This window comes from Zonotrichia albicollis, chromosome 22, assembly GCF_047830755.1.
Source record: "Zonotrichia albicollis isolate bZonAlb1 chromosome 22, bZonAlb1.hap1, whole genome shotgun sequence".
Taxonomy (NCBI): Eukaryota; Metazoa; Chordata; class Aves; order Passeriformes; family Passerellidae; genus Zonotrichia; species Zonotrichia albicollis.
Window position 1 is genome coordinate 3,904,327 of NC_133840.1, and position 16,653 is coordinate 3,920,979.

General features: G+C 43.9%; 1 protein-coding gene across 2 annotated transcripts in view; it reads right to left on the reverse strand.

Moving 5' to 3' along the window:
- Positions 1-6,227: 6,227 nt before the first annotated feature.
- GOSR1 (golgi SNAP receptor complex member 1) overlaps positions 6,228-16,653 on the reverse strand; it is a 29,129-nt gene continuing 18,703 nt past the window's right edge. For both annotated transcript variants that reach the window (XM_005493510.4, XM_005493509.4), the window contains exons 8-9: positions 11,699-11,781; positions 6,228-10,172 (exon numbers count right to left, since the gene is read on the reverse strand). In XM_005493510.4, the coding sequence (XP_005493567.1) occupies positions 10,048-10,172; positions 11,699-11,781 (208 nt within the window). In that variant the 3' untranslated portion in view covers positions 6,228-10,047. The remainder of the gene's footprint in view (positions 10,173-11,698; positions 11,782-16,653) is intronic.

Sequence of the window (16,653 nt, forward strand, 5' to 3'; positions counted from 1 at the left end):
ACACCAGTAGGTAGCAAAAAATCCCGAGCTATAAACACCCATCCAGGATAAGAAACATCAGAAAGGGAACGTGTGCAGGACTCACCAAGGCAGCCCTGGCACCACCTGGGAGCCCTTGGAAGGTGCCAGGGTTTGGTCCTTGGCATGGAATTGCAGGGTCCATCCCCCCACTGGGAGAGCCACAGCTCACACACAGCATGAACACACCAGGAATTGCAGCTGGGTGCTTCTCTTTGCTGACAAATGTTTCTTTTTCTGCAGGATGGTATGGTATATCTTATATACTTTCTTTGTATTTCTTGGCATGAGAAAAAAAAATTAAAATGTAACATGCATGGTCAAAGCTGCACTGGTTTCTTCTGTCTAAATGAGGAGAAAAAAAATAATCCAAGCTAAAAAAAAATAATCCAATTCATTCAGTGATTGCTTCACACTCTGAGAGCAACCAGTTGGTGCTTTGGGTGCAGTGGGTTGCAAATAATATGTAAAGGCAAACATCCTCCCCTTTAACAGCCCCTAAACCTAAAAATGCTCTTGATGCTCAGCTTCACAGCCCAGGAGCTGCTCAAACCTCCCCTAAGTTCATTACTCACCCAGGCAGGTCCAGGCTCACACCACACTGCAGCTACTCCTGCTTTACACAGGGCTGGCTTTGCACAAAGCCTCTGCTGCTCAGCCCAGCACCTCCCCACCCTGAGGCAGCACTGTGGGCACAGCTGGGGCTGCAGAGCCACATTCATCTGTCCTGGTGGGGACACAAAATGTAGATATTTAGAAAGCCCAGTGTGAGTTACTCCCCATGATTCAGCAAAGCCAAGAGGGTTTGTGGTGGTGGCACCTGTGGGCAACAAAAGGCACAGAGGGCTCTTGGTGGGGAGAGCTTTGAAGGAGCAGATGCTGAGTCTGAGGCTGCTTTAAACCATCTTCAGCCTTCTTTGTGCATTGCTGAAAGCATTCAGCAAGCCAGAAGACTGAGCAGGGAAAAAAAAAAAAAAAGAAAAAAGAAAAAAGAAAAATTAAAAAAAAAGAATGGCTTTGTCCTGGAGGATTTGAATCCCACAGAACTCCCCAGGCTGTGCAGAGATTCCCCTCCAGTGCTGAGATTCCCACCCTGACCATGTCACCAGCTGCAGCCCCAGACATCAAAGGGCAGCCCAGGCTCTGATGTTTCCCTGGAACAAGGCAGGGCTGAGTTCTTCAGCTCCTGTTTTATTAATACCCTGCTCTGATGGGCTCATGTATAATAGATCCACACAGGAACAGCAGGAGGTTCATGTCCAATTTCCACGTTCCACGTTCTCTGCTGAGCACTCTGGGCTCTCCCTTCCCCTCCCTGGGTTTCTCTTCTCTGATAAATTTGAATGAATTTGGGGTTCAGGCAGAGGACAGAAAATTGGCCACCAGCTCCTCAACTGGTTTCCATGACTTTGTTCCAGCCAGGAATTAAAGACCCAGGGAGAACATTTCCATTTTCTCTCTGGCTCCTAATGCTGGCTGCTGTTGAGGATGAGCAGCTCAGGGACTCCTTGGGCTCTCCAAAGCCTCTCAGGAGTCACTGGGGAGGTGATGGAGCCCTGGCCTGCAGAGATGAGCAGCACATGAACATCCTGGCCCTGGTGTGCAGAGGAGAAACCCCCAGCATGGCCCAAAATGAAAAATTGCACCCCAAATTCTCCCTGCTCACAGAGCAGCTTCTTAGCTGCAGAGATTTGAAAAAAAAAGATTAAATTTGGGTGTATTGTGGACATCTTCAATATTTGAAGCAGCTCACCAAACACACTCCTGGTAGACAACAACAAAAGAGCAGAGAAAAAAAATGAATTTGTCTTTGTGAGGGTGCTGAAAGGCTCCATCTCCCCATTTCCCTACCCAGATCCAGCCTCCCCTCTGCAGACAGGAGCTGTTCTGCAGCTCTGCACTTTGCACCCAGTCCAAAGCTGTCCCTGCAAACACAGTGGGAGTGACACAGCCACAGCTCCACATCCCCACAGAGCCCTTGGACCAGCTCAGCATGGAATCAGTGGGGCTGGAAAAAAACTCCTCTGAGATCATCCAACCCCTCTGAGATCCTCCAACCCAACCCCTCTGAGATCACCCAACCTCATCCAACCCCTCTGAGATCCTCCAGCCCAGCCCTGCCATGCTCACCATGTCCCCAGGTGCCACCTCCTTGTGCCTCTGAGCCTCCCAGGGATGGGGATTCCACAAGATCCCACATGGTGGCTGTTTCTGTCACATCTCAGAGGAATTCTTTAGGAATTGACAAGTTTGGTAGACTTTGCACAAGCCTGGGTTAGGTGGTGAGGATTTGGGGTTTGTGTGTTGGAGGAGAGCCTGGCGTGCCCAGGTGAGTGGGAATTGCAGCAGCAGATCTGCTTTAAATCAGGACCTTTGCTTTAGTGCTGGATCCTTCAGAAGGTGAAACATCTCAGAACACCCAAAATAAAGAAATGGGGATTTCTCCATGAGCTCAGCTACCTCGTTTATGGGCTAAAAAAGCCCAACCAACTGACAACTGCTGGCCCTCATTGTCTCCAGCTTTGCTGTGATGTGAGATGCTATTCTTGGTCAAGAGCTGCCAGTGCTTCTGAAGCTTGTGAAGTTGTTTGCTTTAATAGCACACAGCATGAAGCAAAGCAAAGACTTCCCAGCAAAACGCTCCTTCTGCTGAGCTCACTGCACCTCGCTGCCTCCTGGAAATCTTTAATTACAGCCTGAGGATTCCAAAGCCTTTTCTTCCAATTATTTGATCTCAGGTATAATTTCATAAAACCCTTGCTTTATCCTCCTTCCCAGCAAGGATCAATGCAGACGGATCATTTCATCAGCTCCAGATGGGCAGGAAAATAAGCCAGTCCCTGACACCCTGTGCTGTAATTCCTCCCTGGTCTGGAGCAGCTGGCCCAGGTATGCAGCAAACAGCAGGGAAACAAAAGGAGCTCCTGTCTTTAAAGCAATGCTCTATTTCTACTTTGATTTTTGACTGCAAAATAGAGTGGGTATAAGCTGAATTGTCCTAAAAATGAGTTAACAGCTGAATTGTCCTAAAAAATGAGTTAACAGCTCTTCTTCCTTTGCCCAGAACTCCCAGCCCAGCAGCACTCCCCTCCCAGGGGCTGCTGGGTTAAGGAGCCCCATTGCCTCAGGAGGAGTGGGACAGGCTCATTCCCCTGGGATGTGCCTGTGGTCAGACCTGAGGATGCTGCTGGTGCTGCAGGATGGCCAACCCTGCCTGCCATGGCAAAGCTGACTGCAGGAACTCAGGTTTTCCAAGACCAAACACACACCTGAGTGAATGGAAAAGATCCAAATTCCAAAATCCCCACAGCAGAATCCCTCCTCTGCCCTCCCAGGGTGGCACAGCTCGATCTGAAATCACCCTGAACTATTACAATAACTTCTCATCCCACTGTGTTTGTTGGTTTTCATTTTAAAACAATTTCACCTAAGCCAGAGCGTAGGCTTGGGAATTATTTACATTTGCTGAAATGTTTGCAAACACAGGAAGAGCAGGCCAGCAGATCCTGCTGTAAGGAACACACAGCCTGGAGGTGCAGTTGCTGCCAGTACAAAGATTTATTTGTGCAGAGAGGGCAGACACACACCAGGAATGGTCCCTGCTGGAGCCTGAACCCCTCCTGCCTCCTTCCAAACTTATTTCTTTACATAAGCACTGCATGCTTTTATAGGCCTGAGTCACAAACCTCCCCACCTCAGTAATATTTTGAAGTAAATTTAGCCCTGGTGATACATGCCTGACCTAGAGGGAGCTGCATTTCCAGCACAACATGGAAATATCCCCATGTGCCCCCTCCTGCACTCGGGTGTTGTCCCCCATCAAGGCTGACCAAGCCCCAGGGTCACTCCAGCCTCCCCTGACACTGAAATTGGGGCACACACAAAGGATCCCACCAATTTCCAATGGGGACAAGGTCCTTGCAGGGTCCTGTCACTTTTTAAAGTGATAAATTGTGGTCTGTGTGTTAAAGCTGGACCTGCCAGGGCCACCCGATCAGCACTTTCCCAGCTACTCACGATTTCTTTTTACACCTGCAACATTCCTGAGCATCCTGCAGCATCTTTAGAAAAGTTCCCTTTAAAAAGCTGAGGTTTCAGCAGCATTTCACCCCGAAGGAGCCAGCTCAGCACAGCTTGGAGCAGGAGGCTCTGTAGCAGATGACATGCCCAGGCACAGGCACCACGAACATCTTGGGGAAGTTTCCACTGTACAGCTGGCAGCTCAATGGGGCTTTGCAACCTGCAGAGAGCAGCTTCTATTTTCAGTGCAGCTTTAGAAACACAAAGGATGAAGAATATTGTCCCCACTTCCAAGAACCCTGCATCAGATGGAGGGGTATGGGCAAGGGAGATAAGAAAAGAAATAAAACATTGAAACCATCCCTGTTTCAGCATTTGTGGGAGAGCCCCATGCTGGGCTTGTGCACCTCAGGGGTTATCAGTGAATTTCCTTCAGGTTTGCCTTTGATTGATAAGCTCCAATCACCCTGGACAACCCTTCTGGAGTTCAAAAGGATGCATTTTTAAGAAAGAAACGAAAATTATGAAACCAAAAAAAAAAAAAAAAAATCCACGTGTTTGAAATGTCTGAACAGGAATGAAGGGAGAATTGGACGGGCAGTGCAGACAAAGCAGCACAAGATGTAAGATGTGAACAGCCCCGATGGCAGGAGACCTCTCCAAACCCACCGGGTGCCAAAACCCAGAGAACCAGAGCGCAACCCGCGAGGAGAGGATGGCAAACGCTGCTCCAGGGGTGCAGGGGCTCTGATTTCCAGCCAGGCTCCTCCCGCCCGGCTCTGGAATCTGGGTTAGCAAAGCCTCAGGGTCCCATTAGGAACAAAGAACAGGGGAAGGGCTGCGGATGGAGCGGGGCAGAGCTGCAGCCAGGGGAAGATGAAGGCGACAGCAGGCTCCAGTGTTAATGAGCACAGCCCAGCTGCCAAGGCACGGCGCTGGCAGCACGGATTTTCTACCTGGAGATGGTGGATGAAAGGCTGGCATTCGGGAAACGGCAACACCAACTGTAAACATTGAGGTTTTCTATTAAAACGCTCCAAAATCGAGTTCACGGCGCTGTACACCGCCCACGTTCGGTGAAAGGGAGGAAACAAAGGCGCTGGTGTGAATTTCTAATGGAGGGCTCGGCTCCCTTTCAGCAGGGAAGCTGCTGGGGAAAGGCTCATCCATAATGCAGAACAGCCACTGCGCCCAGGCTGACAGCGAGGACAGCGCTTCCCAACGCCGGCAACGCTGCTCTGGGAGGGGGATGGTTAAAAATATATATCCTATGCCTGTGCCACTATAAATTATTGACTGTACAGGGAGCAGGAAAAAAGGATTCAGTGCCATTAATAATTTACTTTCTAATCCAAACGAAGATGGAATTTTATGCACCACTTATTACCAGCGCCGCAACTGGAAAAACTCACTGCACTCTCACTGTCTGGAACCAGAACTGCCTTTCCATTTTCAGAAGTTTTTTTGAAGTTTCTCCCTTTAGCTTGAGCCATGCAGTCAAAGCCTTCCCTTGGGAGAGCATCTGGTCACTCCTGAATATTTAGCAGGCATTAAGGACACAGAGATGCATCCCTGCTTTAAGGCAGCGTTTACAGGCACAGCACGACAGCTCTGCAAGGAGAAATCCCTCTCTTCACTCCCAGGTACCACAACAGCAGGCAGCTCTGCTGCTCTGAGAATACAGATCTGGAGTGGCACTGAAAGATTTAGCATTGATTGCAAAAGCATCAGGCACAGGTGGATCCTTCAGGCACAATGCTGCCTGGCTGGAACAATGAGGGAGATAGACCAGAGCACAGTGGGGCTGGAAAACCTCAGGGTAACAGAGTCCCCTCTGCCCTGAAAACAGAAAGCCACAGAGAGAGATCTTCCTTTTAACACTTACCTCTAAAGGAAAGCATCCCTGCTCCAGCTGAAGAAACAAAAAAAATAAATCCAGGGAAAACCACCACGAGTATAACCAGCCCCCTCCCAGGCAGGAGAAACACAGCCCTCAAACCATTTTGGGTCAGGAAAGGTTCCATCACATCTGATATTTGATATAAAACCTGAGAACACAGGTTTTGTATCAGAACACACTGATTTGCATGTCCAGAGACAATTCCAAAGGGGTGGGATGAATCCCCTCTGCATCTTCCCTGAAGTTTAGGTAGGCAGAGATTTGTCAAGGGGAGAAAGAAGCAAGCACCTTGCTTAGAATTCTAATTTATTATTAAATTACATATCAAAGCCTTTTTTTAAATTTAATACATACAGAGAATGCACAATAGGTGAGAACAAAAATAATTACAGTTACAATAGAAGTTTCAAGAACGTGTGTGAAAAAGAAAAAAAAATAATCAGAAAGTGCAATCAGAAACTCATTTACAAGGTATGGGATGTTTTGTGAGAAAGGGCTTTGTTTTGGGTGTAGAGTGTTTATTGAACTGCTTTCCTCACTCAGTACCACACTGACCAACAGCTGCTTCTGTACTCAAAATTAAAACATCACCACTCAAATGTGCAGTGCCAGGAGAGGTGCAGGGCACAGGGGGCACTGGAGATGTGACCTGGCTCAGCTGTGGCTCACTGTGCCTCCCACTGCATTCTCCTGTCCTGCACATTCCACAATCCCATTCTGCTATAAGGAATTTCAGAACTTCCAGAATTTCCTCCTTCAGCACTGACAGCTGTTACCCTCTCCTTCCTGTCTCAAATGAAAGCTTTGGGACAAAACCAGTAAAAACAGGAAAAGGTTATGCCTCAGGTGATCTTGGGAAACAAGTTGCTACATTTAGAGAGTTAAAACTCTCATTTAGTCGTGACTAAATGAGCTGCACCATCAGAAGGGGTGGAGCAGCCCCAGCTCCCTGTGCAGTTCTGGGAAAGCAGCACCTCAGGGGACACAGCAGGACAGCAGTGAACATTGCACCTGACACTTGCACATCACCTAAAAATCTACTTCTGCCCTTTCATTTCCAACATCCAGCAAGGAACTGACTCTTCTCACATTTATCTTAAGACAACGCAACAAAAGGACTTGTGAGCTACCAATGAAAATTCTTGTTGATTACTCAGTAATCCAGCAGTAATTTATACCTCACTTTGATATGCAAAACTCCTGAAATCAATACTGGTTAAGAAAAAAGTATTACCCAGGAGAGTCAAAGCCCTGGCAGTGCCCTGGGGAGAAGCCACAGCTGTGGGCACAGTTCTGGGTGTTGCCCAAATGCCATTGCTCTGCTGCAGCACCAGAGACTGAGGATCTGATGAACAGGTCAAAAATAATCTAAAGAACAGGGATAAAAATATTCCCACCCATGTGAAGTGTGGCATCAACATTACCAACACCATCCTTTGTGCTCCAGTGCCTGGCCAGGTTTGGAGAAGCTGCTTATCTGCTGGGAAGAATGAAGCAGAAATTGAAAAAGAGTGTCTGTGTGTGTGAAACACATCCTGTAAAATACCCTGGATTTCCCCCCTTCAATCCAGTGCTCAGCAATGATTTTCTTAGCACACTTCTGCTGGGTTGAGTTAGGAAACCGCCACTTTGGCAGGAATTGCAGGAATGAGGATTCTTTAACCACATCTTTTCTCCTCAGAGCAGGAGGAACCACACAGAATGAAAAACTCCAAGAACACATTTAGCAACAGGAGACACACAAACCTGTATTTTGGGATTTGAGGCAGAATGCTACCAATCCACTGTGTTCATTTTCCAGTCCATTGATGTGACCACAGGTCCAGGCTGTTAGAGATGAATTGTGAGGCTGAATTTGGAATTTCTCCTGAATTTGGAAGCCTTTCCCTGGGCCAGATGCAAACACTTCCCTCCAGGGAGCACAGCACAACACCCGCTCGCTCTGCCAGATGATGATGAAGGGAAAACTCCAAAGATAATTAAATGTATTTTTCAACACAAAACTGACTCAAAACCAGCACAAACAGAAACCATGGAGGGGCTGCCAACACTGAAACCGTTTCCAGTAAAGCTTTATCAGAGATAATTCAGCATATTTCCATTATTTTATACTAAAATATATCAGTTCCTTCAGAACATTTTCATAACATGAAAAATCAATTATGTTTACATATTTATTATAATCTACATATTTTCCATAGCAGCTTTTTCACAATAAGATTAAATATATGCACCAAATAATCAGTTAAGTCCAATAAAAAGACTTGTTATAAGATTAAATAAATGAATTTATTTATGGTAGTGAAGATTTTATATTGCCAACTATAGAGCAACCAAATACTACAAATCCTAAACAGATGCACAAGTGCTGATCAGGGTCCCTTAGGGTGGAGGAGGAATCAAAAAAAAGGCAACAGGGAGAGTTTGATCTCCCAAAACACAGATCCATTAATAACCCTCCTTTATCCATCAAGCTTTTTCATAAACCCCCTTAATAAACACTTCATCTCCAAATGGGAACATTCCCAAATCAACCAAATAATCACCCTTTATTTCAAATTCAAGCCCCACAGTTTTACACATCTTAATTCCAAATGCTTCCAAATCCCAATGGCAGGATGGCTGATTAGAAGCCCTTGTTGACTTTTTAGCACAGGGTTATTAAGTCTGCAAAGAAGCCTTTAAATCCAGACATTTTGGGTGTAACAGTGTGGGTTTGCACACTACACAAGTCTCCATTCCCTCCAGCTCACAGGCACTATAAAATGAAGTAAAAAATTGTGTCCATCCCGCTGGACTCTGCTCCAGAGGAGAACCTGGGGACTGTGTGACATTTGTGGGTGATGGAACACATGGAATCTGTTAGGAGCACTCTAAGTGGATTGTGAAAAGAGTTAATCAGGTTCTTAGAAAGGTATTTCAGTGCCAAGGCTTGAATTTATTGGGTTCTGATATGACAGATGGAAAAGTGTTGTTGAAAGAGCAGAAAAGCTGTGATCTGGGAAGCTGCAGATGTCAGCTTTGTTTACAGACAAACAACAGGGTTCTTTTTGCCTGTCCAGACCAAGAAAAAATTTCGCCCCCCCAGATAATGGTAAATAACACTTGTTTCACTATTCATACAGTCAGCTCTTTGCTAGGAGGAGTTATGTCCAAAACCTTTGCTATAACCATCATCATTTTCATTTCCAATCAACAGTTTAGATCATATCCTTCTTACCTGCACTATCAGAATAACTTCACCTAAATTACAGTATAGGCTTTGTAAACTGCTTATTATAAAGATCTTTTATGATGCCAGCCAAAATGAAAGTATTTGCACCCAAAAGATTCCTTCAGGTGAACTCATGTTTGGTCACTTTTCAGATGACTGAACACTTGAGTAAACAGCTGCTGGGACACTGTGCTCCCTTTTTACACAGTGGGACTTTGTCAGTCCCTTTAAAGCCACAAAAAATCTTATGATCTCCCTCTGAGGCTACTTTCATATTCATGTTCTGTGCAAAAAGTGAACACAAACCCCCTTTTTTTTGTTAACTTTGAGGGATTTGTGTGAAGCACAGTTTTCACAGCATGAATGATGCAGAAATAACTAGAATCTCAACCAGGAGTTAAAAAGAATTACAGAACATGTATTTAGTAGTAAAGCAACCTGAAGGCTTAAAGCTGCAATATTCATCTCTCAGGGTGAAATTCAGTACTGGGCTGGGATTAGAGGGAAAAGCCTTCCTGCTGAGCTTCCATACAAGGCAAACTTAATCCTCTCCCACTCCCCAGCCAGCACCAAACCTCCCCAGCACTGCTGAGCACTGGAACTGCTCCCCCAGTCCTGGTTAGCATCCCATGGGCACTTACCTTGCAGTGAGAAAGGGAATTAAAGACAAACAAATCCCACCAAATTTAACCCAAAGGAAGGTGAACAGCAGGGGAGGAGAAACACTGCGGCTTCAGCCCAAGCCCAGTGTCAGTGTGTAGCATCAGAAGCTCCAGACACCCATGCTGACAGCCCCAGCCAGTGCGAGTCTGATGCTTCCCCCAAGTCCCTTTTCCTTGGCTGGGAGGAGGGAAGGGTGTGCTGAGGTTTGGCAGAGTCCAGGGGGGAGCAGCCATCAATGGAAGGCGTAGAGCAGCAGCAGGATGGTGCAGACGCCGATGACGCCGCCCAGGATGAGCGAATCGCGGCGCTTGCGCAGGTTGATCCTTTGGATCAGGCTGTTCACTGCTGGAAAACGGTCTGGGAGGGCTCTGAGTCAAGGGCACAGCACAAACAGGGATTCACCAACAAGCCCCAAAGGCTGGATGGGGAAATGCCAACACTGGGACCATTCCCAAGCTGGGGAAGCAGGAGCAGCACAGGCTGCTGGACAGGGAGCAGAATTACAACTGCACTCCACTGACTGCAGACCAGCAGAGAAAAGGGAACAGCCCAGAGCTCAGTTACACACAATGCACCACCTGACCACCTCTGTCACCCTGATTTTTTAAGATTTTCCAAGCCTTCTGATGTTTACATTCTTGTAGCAAACTTTCTCACACACTTTCTGTAAATAACTCATTGGTTTGCATTCTTTTATGGAGGAGGAGAAATTTGATGGACTGTTGGTTTGTCCAGTGTCATTGGAGAGGTGGCACTTTCACCCTCCAATCCACTGTCACTTCTGGAAAACTAAAAATGTTGGAGTCAGAAAATAAACTTCCCTTTTCTCCACCTTGAGAGCAGCAGTGTGTGCTCATGTTGTTTCATGCCCTATAGCAGCCACCCCAATCACCAGCATTTTAATCTCCACTATGTGAGGCTTAGTTACTTTTATTAATTGTGTTTAAATGAGAATAATAAAAAAAATGGGGTGGTTACATAAAACATCTGTGGAATTTCTTCAATGAGATTCTGTTACTGGTAAAGAGAACAACCAAAGGAATTTCTTCAATGGGATTCTGCTACTGGTGAAGAGAACAACCAAAGGCATTTGACTGAGAAAATCCTGCACATTGCATGACCCACACACTGTGCAAGCTCTGTAAAACCACCAGAGTGTAAATCTATCTCTTAATGTACAAAATACAACTGCCAACAAGACAATCCGAGCTTCGTGTCTTTGGAATCGAGAATCTTTTTAAGGCCAAAGCTTACTGAGATTTTATTGGAATGTTCTTGCCAGCTGCTAAGAACTGTAATGAAATTTCTGGGTTACCAAGATGCATCTTTCCAGGATGTCATGTGTCTGACCAAACAGTGCTGACATTGTCTATTGAAGAAGGGAAGGAATTAGTGGGAAAACCACAAACGTGCCTGACTTGACAACGTGGCACAATCTTCAGCCCTGAGACAGAACATGCACAGAAACCAACAAGCCAAAATCTCACAAAAGTGTGACAGACAAGAGGATGCTCAGGCCCTCACTTCTCTAAGCTGTAAACCACAGCAAGCTGTGAGGAACACCAAGCTTCAGCTGTTTTGAAAGCAAAAAGCAGGACCTGAAATGAAATTGTACTTCTAGAACAGCATACAGCATGGAAGGAAGGCCATGAAACGCTGTTGCAGGCCTCTACCTGAAAATAAATCCTGTTCATTTATATGCAGTGCTGAAATTTGACCAAAACCAACTTATTCACCACACTTCCCATTAAGATGCTTCAGTCAGGTTATCAGGTGAGCCTGATAAAAAGCTGACCTGTTTGTCACTGCTGATGACAGAGTGAAATATTGTGCCACAACTCTCCTGAGGCACAGGCAGCACCAATACTTAGGGAAAAGGATACTTGCCAAGGTATTCATCTTGCTTTGTATTGACTTCAACATCCCTCTCTGAGAAGTCATATTTTCTTTTGTTGCCATGGCAATGCTGGGGAAAGAAAGAGGATCAAGTTGTTGGTGCTAAGAATAATCCACAGCTCCCACAAGAGGAGAACAAGCAGGGAATGCTTCTGCAGAGGCCAATGAATGGGGTGAAGCAACATGAATGAAACCACAATTTTCCCATTAATCTCTCTCTTTTAAAGTTAAATGATTTCAGTTTTATGTGAACTGTTAACAGTATGAAACTCTGAGATTTCTTGAAACAGGCAGGGTTTGACTTTTCTCCTCCAGCCCCAATGAAAACTGGTATTACCTTACAAGCAACATAAGAATTATGCTCTCATGGCTTAAGCTTTAAATTTAGAAGTTTGTTTCATCCCAAATGATGCTTCCATCACAGCACAGAAAAAAATCAGTTTCTGAGATCTGGTCCTAATTAAGAATATCCCCCATGGTATATAAGTTTTCATTTTCTTTGTTTCTTTACCAATACAAAAATGAATTTCCCATTTCAAATTTAAAATGTTTTGAAGGTCAGAAAAAAAGCAACTCTGCTCTTAAAAACAAGATATTAAATGAAATTATAAAGAACTGTTCAGTTGACAAAGCTTGAAGACACAGTGCCTGAGAAAGAAAAATATGGCAAATACTGCTCTCCTTGCTGGCATGTGTTTCAAAAATACATAAAGCAGGACAGAAATACAACAAGGCTTCATAATAACTCAGAAAAGTCACCTCTGCTGCTGTTGACTTCATCTACAGGAATAACAATGATTAAAATAAGTCTTTGGATGAGTGTAAGAGCCTTAAATATGGAGGGGAAATGTTCTGGAGGAGTAAAAGTTAAGTGGAAAAACACAACAGAAAAATAGAAAAGGAAACTAAAGCTGTCATTTCAGAGGGAGGAAAATGTGAAATGCTGCTTTTACCTGATACAAACATACAATTTTTCAATGCAGGTATTTTAGTCCTCTAAAGTAAAAAAACAACCAAATCACAAAACCACTAAAAATTTGCTGTTAAGAAGAGCACTCAGGGAATTTTGAATTACTAAGAATCGAGTTAGGAAAAAAAAAATCCTATCTGCACACAGGAAAGTTTGTTCAGTAACCTACAGATTCCCATCTCCCACCCCCACACTGACTTGGTATTTGTCCAGATGAGTTTTTAATACAGTGTCTCTCAAAGCACTTCTGAATTAAGTCCCATATTTTTGTAAGATGCATCCAATGACTCATTAAAACATCCATTCATTTACAGAAGTGAAAACACAAAATGATTTCCAGTATATAAAGTGCTCCTGAGCCACCTCCAAAATGCCTTTAGAAATAATTATTCAGGGAACACAAGGTTCCTGCTTTAACATCTGGGGAGTGAAACTGCCCATTTCATATAAAAAGGCAGCATGTAAAGGGTTAAGAGATTGAAACCAATTTAATTTTTTTTTTATCCAGTATTTTCAAGAATTTAGCTCAAAGGGCTGGGTTTTACTGGAGAGCTCTGAAGGAAAAAAACCTGGGGTAATTATAATTTTTAATATGATATGGTCTAGTAATGAAATGTAATTGTGATATTCATGAACAAGAGCTTAACTGGATTCCAGCTACTATTAACAAATCAAAATTCAAGCAAAAAGCAATGTTGTTCACGTATAATTTGATTATTCAACCCTTGAGCTGGTTTATCTAAGCCTTCAGATCTGTAAAGGAGATTATTAAATCTAAGAAGCAGCAGAAATCAGAGTTCCTGGGGACCAGTCCAGAGATTGGTTCTGCATCTTGAGCACTGCAGATTCCTCATATCCTCCATCAGACAGTTTTGGTTCCATTCCCATCCCTGACATATGTTCATTGACTTGCTGCTGCCATTGCCTCACTGACAAATGCAGATTTTAAAAAAAGGAATCCCATCCTTGCCATTCACAGGATTGGCCCCATTTAGTCACTCCCAGCCCAAGCCCAGATCTCAGGACCTGGTTCTGCTGTTCCAGAACTCGTGTGGACCTTTCCCATCACAAGATGAAACATTTCTTACTGGAACAGGGATGACCCCAATTCCACATTTCACTTGGAAGCCAGCAGGAACTATTCTCAGTGCTGCACTGGCTGGAACTACCAGAGCTGGGTGTAAACCAAGTTTCTAAAACCAGATGGTATCTGGCCTGCTCTCTATATTTAATATTAAAGCCCTGCTCAAGCACAATGCTCAGCATTGCTGCACTACTGGAGAAATCTCTCCCAGCTAAGCCCAAGGTCACAGCCATAAAAACCCCACCTATCTCCTCCCCAGAGCAGCAGGAGAAGCTCAAATTCCTGTGCTTGCAGTCATATTTCCCTCAAAAGTTCTGCCACATTCCAAGTTTGCCCTTGATTGTTCAGCAGTGCCGAGGGTATGAGAGCAGCCAAACCTCCCTCCAAAGCAAACCCAACTGATATTTGTACTCAGTCTGCTCTTTTCACTGGCATCAAACCCTCAGGGTAATAAACACTTCCAGGCATTATCCCAGATGGACAAGTCTAACATGCAGAAATACACTTTTAATGCTGCCTGAGCTGGAAGCAAAGAGTTTTGAGTTAAATTAATGTTTAAGCTGTTATTTCACCCCACGCTGCAGCCACATCCATCCAGGGCCACTGAGGGAAATGTAGCAAAAAAATCAACTCCTGGCTTCACCCATTGAGACACATCAGTCAAATCTACACTGCTGGAGAACTGAAACAAAACTCTACAGAAAGAAGTTGTGTTATTAAAAATCAAATAATTCACGTATTACTGGAACTCCTGCTTCATTTTGCATGCCATGAATCATACTTGCTCATTGAAATTCATGACAAGGTCTATGATTAGGGAATGGACTCTGTGACTGTGCATAGAAATGAAAGCTCTAGGTTTAAATTGGTAAAAATTCTGATTGCATCACTTATTCTTTGTCTGGAGATAGATTTCTATCTTTGTATCTCTAAATATACACATATGTGTGTGCATCAATGCATACCTACACTCACAGCCTGGCAAATTCCTTTATTCCTTTATTTATTCCATCATTTCCTTTGATGAAGCCTAAGATGAGAACAGAAGAAACATTTCCCCAGGAATGCAAGTGATTTTGCCTGGACACTCTGGCAAGGTGGTTGTGAAATGAGAGAATTCTCCAAATGTGGCTCATGTCTTTAAAAAGTCAACACTCAGTGCAGCTGAGCTTTTCCCTTTTATTAAATCCTAATTACTACCTAAAGAGATAGACCAAATACATGAGGAGACCATTTAAAAAAATGGAATTTATGGCTTTGGTTTGGCTTCAGTCCAATCTGCCAATATACAAACATTGATGGATCAGGTCTCAGAAACAGAATTACAATAAAATCCTGAGAACTTGTCACACTGTACAGACAAAACTATAAAAAATATTCCAACTGAGCCAACATAAAAACAGAAATTGTTAGAAAACAAGAAATAAATGGTCTGCTATTTTGGAGGAGTGATAATGTTTGAAAATGAAAACCTGAGAACTCCAAACATATTAAGCAAAATCTCTGCTTATATTTAAATCTGGCCAAGAGAAGTGAAGGCTGTTCCAAAAGAACTGCAGTACAAAGTATCACATCCCACTCGCTTCTGGAGAGAAATATGCTGCAGTAAGAACCCATGGCACGTAATTCATTTAAAAATTGATTAAAAGTTTAGTAATAATGACACATCTGGAGCGACAGCCCTGCTCAGTGCTGTGGTTACTGAATCATTTCAGCTCAGGTGCCCATGCACTCCCTGGCACGGATGTTGGCTCCGTGGAGAGCCAGAGTCAGACTCCTCACTTCTCCTAATGACAGAAAATCAGAGCAAGGGCTCACAATTAGTGCCTGCAGCTTGTCAACAAAAGCCTCTGCACACACCAAAATGTGCTTCTCAATGTTTGGAATCAGTGCTTAGTAACAAAGCCTAAGGAAATAAAAGTGTGAAGGAAATAAAACGTGATTTCCTGACTGGCTTAATTAAAAAATGAGTAATGAACTGCAGCAGATGTAAACCTTGAAGACAGAGCAGTAGCCAGAATAAGCTAATTACATCTCAAGGAATCTGTCCTCAAACAGCTTCTTCTGCACAATTCCCTCTTTTATTTGGGTTACAATAGATAAAACAATTGGTGAGTTGGGTAAACTCCCATCTGGTAAATTCACTTGGGAGGCAGCAGGATTTGCCATCAATTAATGTCACACCCAAACATTTGCCATTACTGGGACCACAAGTTAAAAAAAAAATCAACAAAAAATTCACCCTGGTTTTAACAGAGGCAGAATTCAACTCAGATATAAGTGGAATTACATTTCCTACTCCATGTCATTACCAAACAAGCTCTTTTTGTACCAAAAAACTGTAAAACATTTCTGGCAACAACTCAAGCTAGAATTTACTCCAGATAACAAACTGTGCAAGGTTGAGAGCTCTGAGCTCCTCTGATGACACAGAATCCAGAAGCCAGGCCAATGACATAATTACCAGTAATTACATGTAATTTTGCAGGATATTAAGAGTAATAAATCACCATATGCTGCTTAATGTTCTGCTTACTTGGAGTGGCAGTAAAAAAGAAATTCACCCAACACTGAGCATTTCTGAGATGGAAAAATAGGGTTACAAGCAGGGCAATAAAGGAGAGGAAAGGACTAGAACCCAAAACAAATACAGCTGGGCTGAGCTGGAGAAATATTTCTGTGAGGCTGTGGTAAAATTGCACCACATTTTCAGGTATTATTGCACTGATCTGGCTCATCCCTGCACACTGATGAGGTTTAACACATTCTTCCTCCATGTTAATTATCTTGAGCCCACTGTGTGCACTTAAACCAGCCCTTAATGGACACAGCCCTGCTGCAGCTCTAATTATTCTTCTTGATCATTTATGTCACTACATGCATTGTCT